The sequence below is a fragment of the Schistocerca gregaria genome, chromosome 3 (genome assembly GCF_023897955.1).
Source record: "Schistocerca gregaria isolate iqSchGreg1 chromosome 3, iqSchGreg1.2, whole genome shotgun sequence".
Taxonomy (NCBI): domain Eukaryota; kingdom Metazoa; phylum Arthropoda; class Insecta; order Orthoptera; family Acrididae; genus Schistocerca; species Schistocerca gregaria.
In genome coordinates this window covers 332,297,222-332,306,734 of record NC_064922.1, presented here as the reverse complement: position 1 = coordinate 332,306,734, position 9,513 = coordinate 332,297,222, and the positions used below count along the sequence as shown (strand labels likewise).

Below are 9,513 nucleotides of genomic sequence, written 5' to 3'. Positions count from 1 at the left end.
GAGTTCAGTATGTTTCATTTTGGGCGCCTAACGGCAAGCGAGATTCTCTCCAGTTCTGCCTTACAAATAATGAATAAGAAATAATGAAAATCATTATATTCCGTAATATCTCAGTTAATCTTTATGTAGTTTGGTACATAAATAACCAGTAGCTCCTGAGAATCATAATAATAATTACAGTCAGCGTAAGAATACGCATATTTTCATTTGTAATTAGCAGCGCTCACGCAAACTATTTATTAGAAGGCGGTGAGTCCCGCTTTGTGTTTAAAAAATATTATATCGCACGTACCTCGGGGCAGCCGATGTCTGTACGAGTGTTATCGCGGTATAAGTTAACAAAAAGTCTCATACTAGCACACAATATTTAAAGCCACCCCAACCAAAACCATAAAATATAATTATAAAAACAAAAAATATAATTATCCCGTGATGAAGTGGCCACACACACATACACATATACACTTATACTGTGATATAGTCTTAGAAAGATCGGTTAATAAAATATTTGTGGACATTAGTCACTGGTTCCTAGCCAATTCTTTGTCACTTACCTTTAAAAAAATACACTACTTGCAGTTCAGAACTTGTAAGGTGTGTCCTACGAATATATGCCTAACATACAATGACAAGCAGATAGAAGAAGTGGGCAGTAAAAATTCTTGGGATTACAGCTTGATAATAAATTCAACTGGGAGGAGCACACCACAGAACTGCTGAAGCATCTTAACAAATCTCTGTTTGCAACGCGAATTGTGTCAGACATAGGGGATATAAAAATGAAAAAGCTGGCATACTATGATTACTTTCATTCCATAATGTCATATGGGATTATTTTTTGGGGTTATTCATCAAGCCAAGCCAAAGTTTTCTGGGCACAAAAACGTGCAGTAAGAGTTATATGTGGTGTGAACTCAAGAACATCCTGCAGAAGCCTGTTTAGGGAATTAGCGGTACTAACTACTGCTTCCCAATATACTTATTCCTTAATGAAACTTGTGATTAAAAATATATCACTTTTTCATATCAACAGCTGAATTCATGGAATCAATACAAGGATCTAAAGTCACTTAGTCTTGTACAAAAAGTTGTGCATTATTCAGGAAAACAAATTTTCAATAATTTGCTAGCAGCCATAAATGCTTAACAACCAATAAAATTCAGCTGATGAAAAGCCTAAAGGATTTATTGGTGGCAAACTCCTTCTACCCCATTGATGAATTTCCCAGTAGCACCAACCACTTTTGTGATATATATATATATCACAAAATTTGTTGGTATATATATATATATATATATATATATATATATATATATATATATATATATACTTCTGCACAATTTCAGTGCAGTAATGTGTTCACTGTAAATAAGTATTATAGTAGTTCTATTACGTGTTTATTACCTTATAAATACATAAAAAACTTTTTGATTTTAAATTCAGTGCATTAGTATTTGTAAAATGATTCTTTTATATAGTGTTTATTTTTAAAAAATGATGATCATTCCACTTGGGCCCTGTGGAAAGGTACATCAACTTATTTGTTTGAGTTGTAAATATTTGTCATGTATTATCATTTTTCTGACATGTTCTACATCCTGGAAGGCCTCCTCACTACGAATCAATTGCAATGAAAGTAAATCTAATTTAATCTAATCATAATACTTGCCTGAAGAGGTACTGTAACTGTATTTCTTTATTGACATCTGTGTATCACATGGTACCAGTGCATGAGATGAAGAGAATTCTGCTTATCTTTGTTTAGTTTAATCACATTTATATCTTACTGCGATTGTGAATTTTCTATTTGGTTTAAAAATATAACAAATTTTCTAATTAACTTTGCCTTTATGTGGACCACTTATATGAGCAGCTTTTACATTAACCATATGCTGGATTTGGGTTTATTTACAGGGTGTATACACAAATTATTCTTATGGATAATAAAAGCTGTGAAACAAAAATTATTTCATTTACTGTTTACTGATTCCGTCGGTATCTCTGTTTCGAAAAAGTAGTGGTAAGATATTTTTAGTGCTACTTGCATTCATCTGTTCTGTGTAAGAGTTTGTTAATTCATAAATACTGAAAGTCTCTTTGTTCATGGTGTTGTGTGTGTGTGTGTGTGTTTTATTATTGCTGTGAAACTGTGTCAAGATCTAACGAATTTTGTTAGAGAGTGAATGTTTTAGATCTCTGCTATTAGGATGCCTAGTTCTTCAAATGGGTACATACATGAGGTTTCTTAAAATGACCTATAAATTATTCTTCGTGCAATTTTATATTAAATGACTATTTATGGTCTATGTAGGCAATTTAAGTACAATATTCTTTCATCTGAACTCAGTGAACGCAGCTATGGGAAAGAATGTTTTCACCACAAAAGTCAGTAACCATACACTGCGAAAATGATGCTGTAAGTGAGAATTTGGCAATATCTATAATTTGAGAGTCGCAATTCAAGTTCATGCCAACACATAAATTCAAAATTTTAAGTATTCGGTTTTATGTATTGCCTTTGAACCTTACTTTGTTGTTAGAGATGATGTCACATAATGATATTTTCGTTACTGAATGAGCTTCTTTTAATTATGTTAACTAACAGACCATTTATAGAAACCCTATCAATAATTTTCATGAATACTCTGTATATGTTCCTCATTTTTAGGATATATATCAACAGAGTATGGTATAAAGGAAACATATAAAACTACATACTTAAAAATATATATATAATTTCATTATGATGCTTGAATCACCACTAAAGAGAAATATTTATGTTTAAATTATCAGTAAAGAGAACTATTTCTACCGTTTCAATATGAGATGTTAAGTCATTTGCACACAGCAGAAACATTAGTGGGCACAATATTGAATCCCATTTAACACCAGTAATGAATTCTCCACTGACAGAAGATGATTCAGTGAGGAAACAGCCTGATCTATCTAAGAGGTTTGCATTTTCTTGTTATTTTCATATAAAATGGAACTATCAAATGAGTTCTGTTGCATGTACAGCAAAATGTTGGGCTTCAATTGATTGGTGCAATATTGGAAAATTGCTGTTTACCTAGAGAAGCGACTACTTGTAAAGTGTTTGTTTATACATTTTAGAAATATTCATATTAATATGAATTGACACGGGACATTCAGTTTATACAAAGGATATTATGTAGTTGTTCTCTCATTTCAGGCACCTAGTCATTGGAAGTTATATGATAGCCTCAGGAAATGTTTGGTGTTTGGAAGACCATAACAGAAATGCTGCAAAATCTCAACAGAAACGTGTCATGTATCTTGTGTAAACCTGTTTAAAATCTATCGACTAGACGTCATGAAGGAAACTGTGAATATTTTACAGTTCAGTATGCATAATTAGTCCTTTAACAACTCTCCCTATGTGTGCAAATAATTGTTAGTCCTCTGTTCCTTCTGCAAATGGATAATTATGTTTGATACAACAGTACACACACCCTATTATAAATATGATAGTGACTCTCAGTGAGTAGTCACTGATTGGAGTTATGCAGAAGGACATTTACAACTCGTTATCCAATTTAGATTTACCATTTGTTAGTGATTATATTGTATCACAGTAAAGTTGTTAGTTTTAGCTATATCAATGGCTCTCCAAAAATGGTAATAAGATTCACACTCAATCACATATATAATATTAAAGTATGATGTATGTGGGTCACCTAAGGAAAACAAAAATTTTATATTGACTGATTACAAGAATAAAACGATGAAACTTTATAACCTGTACATATATTAACGATCTTTTAGCAGCAATTTAACATGATAATAAGTTATTGTTACATAATTCTTATTTTTAAGGTTATAAACAAGTGGCCAATGTTTAGCACACAAGGTCCATTTAATCCATCAAATTCCAGACTTTTTCCAAGTTATGAAGCCCGGTTAAGATTTATCCACCGTGATACAGTCAATCAACAGTGTATTAAACCTGTCACCTGACAAATAGTGATGTTCTATTTAGAGGAGAAGGCAAGTTCAATAACATAAAGCAGAGGTGAACTAATCTATGAGTTTCAAATATTCGGAAGGCAATATGCATGTAAAAATGTATACTTTTTTTCTAATCTGATGCCTGAGAATCACCACATTTAGTACATGTAATTACAACCCATTACTATTGTAAGTATGCAATCTCATGTTTAATCAATCACAAACTGATTAAACTATGAGACAATAGCAAGGCCTAAATTTGTGAGGACTGTAATAGTTGTTGCAGTAGTAGAATTATTAGTAGTAGTAGAACCAGTAGTTTGGAGAAGACTCAATACCAGCAACACACAACCCAATGTCAGAGAGCGGAGAATTACAAGTTCTACCAATGGCTAGGAGACCGAAACGAGAGAACAAATAAATAATAACGCAAAATGTTATACCAACATTACATGTGGAAAGACATGATTCTGGGTAAATACTGTACCATATACTAACAGGAATATTGTTCAAACGTTGTAGTAAGTAAACATGCTGCAGAAACTCAGTAATATCAATATAAAAAGAATAAAAGGCTAAATAAAACAAAATCAAGAGAAGTTAAATCAGAACTATTATCTAAGTGCATATCTGTAAATTAACGTAAGTTGAAATCAGTCTGGAAATGCTTTACTATTTTTAAAGACGACAAGTAACAATACTAACTATGGCTATTTAGACGCTTTACTATTTTTAAAGACGACAAGTAACAATACTAACTATGGCTATTTAGACCTTGCGCAATAGTGCAACAGGAAGTAATAATGGGGGGAAATGTTTGCTACTATTTTCCTGAATGAAATCAATGGAATACTGTGAGAAACACTATTAAATTTTAGTTGTGATAGTAGACAACTGTAAAGTGTTTCTCAAGTTGTATGAAAACATCGAAGCTACAAAAGATTTTCATTTCGTGTGAGGAGCAGCTCATGATGTTACAATACAAAGAGTAATCTGCAGAAAATGTAGAAATGTACTGCAAGAAACTATGTGCACTACAGTATTTCAAAATATAATTAAATAGTAACACCAACACAGTTGACAAAATATTTCTGGAAGCACTATTCTCTCCTTATGACATGAAGCAAAATTATATATCTCCGTAATGGTCCTAATGGATCACTCTCTTCCTCCTCAAAATTATTTCTTTAGTGGTGTCCCCAACACTAAATTAATGTTACTACCACTGTTTACTGTATGTAAAACTACTAAGTGGTTGACATTTTATTTTTCTTAATGAAAAACTTGATGTGTTATCCAGTTCACTTACTGCTCACGAGTTTTTATGTTTGTATGTACAAGTTTGGCTTCACAGCAAGGAGATTTGGGTACTGTAACATTCCAGTGGAAATGGGTCTGCCAGAATACACATAGGCGGTTTCATTTTACATTAAAGTGTGTAATTTAAATACCCCAATATTATAATAATGTGTGGCCTTTATGTGTGTCGTTGCAGTACGATTCACAGACATTGCACACCTTCTCAACTAAAAATTCTGATTTAAAAAGCTCGATTTTTGCTCCATTATTGGTCATCTTATGCGCAGGCTATAATTTGCTACATTATAAAGAGAAAGAAACAAATTCCTTGTCTTCACACTGAATTCCATCCCGACGTCCACTACCACCACTGCATCGTTTATGGACCATGTGTGTTCCAGTTGGAAAAAGAACGGTTAAGATTTCTTTGGAGATTTCTATTTATAGATTGAATTAAATTGGAGTCTTATACGAAACAGGCATTTCTATTATGAATATGTGTTATTAACAGCAACGTAACAGCAATTTAAGTTCGGTATGATCATTTTTTACATGCGGATATAGATATAAAACCTTAGTACTTACACTGACATTACGCGAACTTGCCCGGAACAGAAAATGAGTTGTTACTTGTCAGCGGTTTCTGCTATTAATAGTGCCATTATTTGGTTGCCATGGCAGCAGCTACTGTTGGAGCGATCTTGTGCCACAACATTGATATCGAATGAAAACTAATCATCTTTGTGTGGTTAGTGGTGCCGGGTGCGGTAGTACGGTAGAAATGGCAGACGTTCCTGCGGAAGCTCCCGAGCGTAAGTTTGCAGGGAAGAATTTGGGAATATCGTACATATTTGTGTCGTTAAATAAAACAGTATTTCGATTCACGGTTGTCACTTTGATGGCGCTGCGACAGCGTGACGAAAAGGTTACTGTCATAAACAGTGTATCCGCAATAAGAACTCGTAAGAGTATTGAGAAGGAAGGAACATGAATCGACACAAAATGCGACCTTCATTCCCCTACTTGAATGCACAATTTTCATGCTCATTGCTGTAACATTTAAAAGTAAAGAAGGAAAGTGACACCATAGTAGCATGCAGAATATTTGTTACAGTTCTTAAATTGTGGTTCTTTATCGGGTGTTTTCAATCAGTTGTCACGAATTGAAACGTCAGTAGTATGGAATTAGAAAACAAATACCGACGAAGCATTGCCCGTACCAATTTGCCTTGACTCCTGACTATTAATTAGGTGATACCAGTCACTAATTGGAGATAATAATGGTTGTGTCATTGGGACTATATCCTCCATTACCGATATTGGAAAGAAATGCGAACGAAAATTGTTGACCGTATCCAAAATCGCACAACAGTAGTAGACACATAGCGAGAGTGGACTCGGAAATCGTTTTTTATATTGATTAGGTAGGATCCTCCTGTGTCAATCAATGTTATTTTAATTAAACGTCACCTCTTACATGTGTTTAATATCACCATTAATTACCTTAGCAATGTTGCTTGCTCGAATCGGGCACTGTGGAGAAATTCAAGGCTAATCAGTGTACCCTGATATCTGCAAAAGAATTTTTCATGGTTTTTATAACTTGATGTGGTATGGAATGGTACAGTATGTTGTTGACTGATGTGTCCCTAATTCACACCTATAAACTTGAACCATAGAACAAAACATTTATTTTACTCGCTCCATGTAATTGAGTACTGTATGGTGTATGGAAACAAAATAAACTAATTGGTGGAATAATCTCTGCAAAATTGTGCCAGAGTGCCTCTCAGCTCTTCAGCGTAATTGAAGCCTTTAATACTCTTTTGTCACTTAACAAAACATTTGTCATTCACCTAGTCTATATGTCATGCTACACTACTGATCACTGGAATCACAACAAAAATTTTGTAGGCCTATGTACACTGATTTGCATCACCAATTCAAATCCGTACTGTCAGCTTTAAACCTATGCTACACCTTGTACTAAAGAACAGAAAATAAGTTTTCAATGTTCCATCATCTTTCTGTTTGCACACACATTGTTACACATAATTACTTCATGAGTAAAAGCCATCTGATATTGATAGGTTCAATTGACCCAACTCTTTGGCATACTATGAACAGGTTACCAAGCTGGTATCAATTTTTATATCTTCCCTATTAACAATTTATTGAATCTGAAGCCAACAGATATTAATCTTTGTTATTGGTCAAGTAAGCATGAGTGAGTGACTTTAATAATAGACAGTCTGTTGTGGAGTTTGCTCACCAGGAATGAATAACAGTGTAATTTTTCAGCTATCGGAAATTCTTGCAGGAAATTCATTACACTTTATTTAAGGGTTCTGCAATACATATAGGCCTATTTGGTATCACCAGCTGCCGGTTAAGTATTTCCTAACTATTCAGAATAATGCAAACCATTCACATCCAAAGTGGAATGAACGTAGTTGCAAATTTAACATTTATAGGTGAAAGTTGTGTTTAAAATTTTGTATAACATCAGCCCAAGACAACAAAGTATGAAAGCATGACTCTGAGCATGCCCAAAATAGATTTGCAGCAGAACAGAAACTGGCCATATTTAAGGTGAAAGCAGTTTCCTTGTTGGCGGAGGAACATTTCATGTCATTCCAAGCCACCAAACACAAGGCTACCCAACTTCTTTAGCCATGTTACGACAGCCAATTTGACACTGGCAGCTCAAAGAATTACACATATGTGTCAGCCAAGAATTCCTGGCCAGTCGTCCATACACAGCCACATCAAGACAAGGGAAAAGTACTGTAATTGTCTTGGTCTCTGCAGACTTCGTGTAGTAGTCAGACTTCTTTTTGTCTTCTGAAATGAACTTCTCATACTTCTGGTGTGTGGAGAAGAGCTGAAAAGCAATCTGAGGTACACTGACAGGAATCAAAAGTGTTACACGGTGAAGCACCAGTCCGATATTTATCAAACTTTATGGAGATGTTGATCATGTAAGTGTTATTTAATGATTAAACGTTTATTCCATTTGAAACTGATGTCTATCATCAACATCAGTTTGTGATGATTCACCACAGGCACAAATACACACTTGCGTTCATTGTGGCATGGTTTAATGTCATCTTGGGGCATTTCTTACCACGCTTCAAGCATGCTGTGTTGATTCATCAATCAAGTTACTTGTGCGACTGTTTCTAGCATATTGCTCAAGTGTGTGGAACCCCTACCAGCTAGTCGTAACAGGTGATATTAAACGTATACAGAGAAGGGCAGCATGAATGGTCACAAATTTGTTTAATCTGTAGGAGAGTGTCACAAAGACACTGGAGGAACTAAATGGGAAGACTGCTGAAGATAGATGTAAACTGTGTATATTAACAAAGTTTCAAGAACCAGCTGTAAATGATTACACTAGGAATATACTACAACCTCCCTACATATCACTCACATAGGGGTTGTGAGGATAAGATTAGAATAATTACTGCATGCACAGAGGCATTCGAACAATCGTTCTTCCTGCACTCTGTATGTGGCTGGAACAGGGAGAAACACTTGTAAATGTTACAATGGGATGTACCCTCTGCAATGCACATCACAGTGGTTTGCAGAGTATAGATGTAGATGTAGAAGATTGTCTCTGCATACATTTTGATCAACTGCAGTTTCATGTGGAAACCGTGGTAAATAATACAGTTCAAGCTAATATTGATGTACCAGGCATTGGTGAAAGTGACAGCAAGGTTGCAGGCATTCAAATTCCAGAATGAAATTCTCACTCTACAGTGGCGTGTAGACTGGTATGGAATTTGCTGTCAGATGAAATCTGTGTGTTGGGCTGAGACTCAAACTCAGGACCTTTACCTTTTGTGACTAAGCTACCCAAGCATGACTCATTACCTGTCCTTACAGCTTTACTTCTGCTGATACCTCATCTCTGACCTACCAAACTTCACAGAAGTTCTCCCACAAAACTTTCAGAGCCCTTGCGTGAGAAAGGCGAAGGTCTTGAATTCTAATCTCAGTCTGGGCACACAGTTTTAATCTGCCAGTAAATTTCATGCCAGCACACATTCCACTGCAGAGTGAAAATTTCATTTCATTCTGGGAACATCCAAAAGTGCTAGTCCTGCAAGTCTCATGGAAGAACTTTGTGAAGTTTGGAAGGTAGGAGATGATGTAAAGCTATGAGGACGGGTTGTGAGTTATGCTTGGGTAGCTCAGATGGTAGAGCAATTGCCCATGAAAGGAAAATTCTG

At 35.0% G+C, this 9,513-nt stretch overlaps 1 protein-coding gene across 1 annotated transcript in view; it reads left to right on the top strand.

Moving 5' to 3' along the window:
• Positions 1–5,845: 5,845 nt before the first annotated feature.
• Positions 5,846–9,513, top strand: part of LOC126354857 (cytosolic Fe-S cluster assembly factor nubp1-like) — a 50,243-nt gene continuing 46,575 nt past the window's right edge. Inside the window, exon 1 of the mRNA XM_050004846.1 lies at positions 5,846–6,081. Within this exon, the coding sequence (XP_049860803.1) occupies positions 5,994–6,081 (88 nt within the window). The 5' untranslated portion in view covers positions 5,846–5,993. The remainder of the gene's footprint in view (positions 6,082–9,513) is intronic.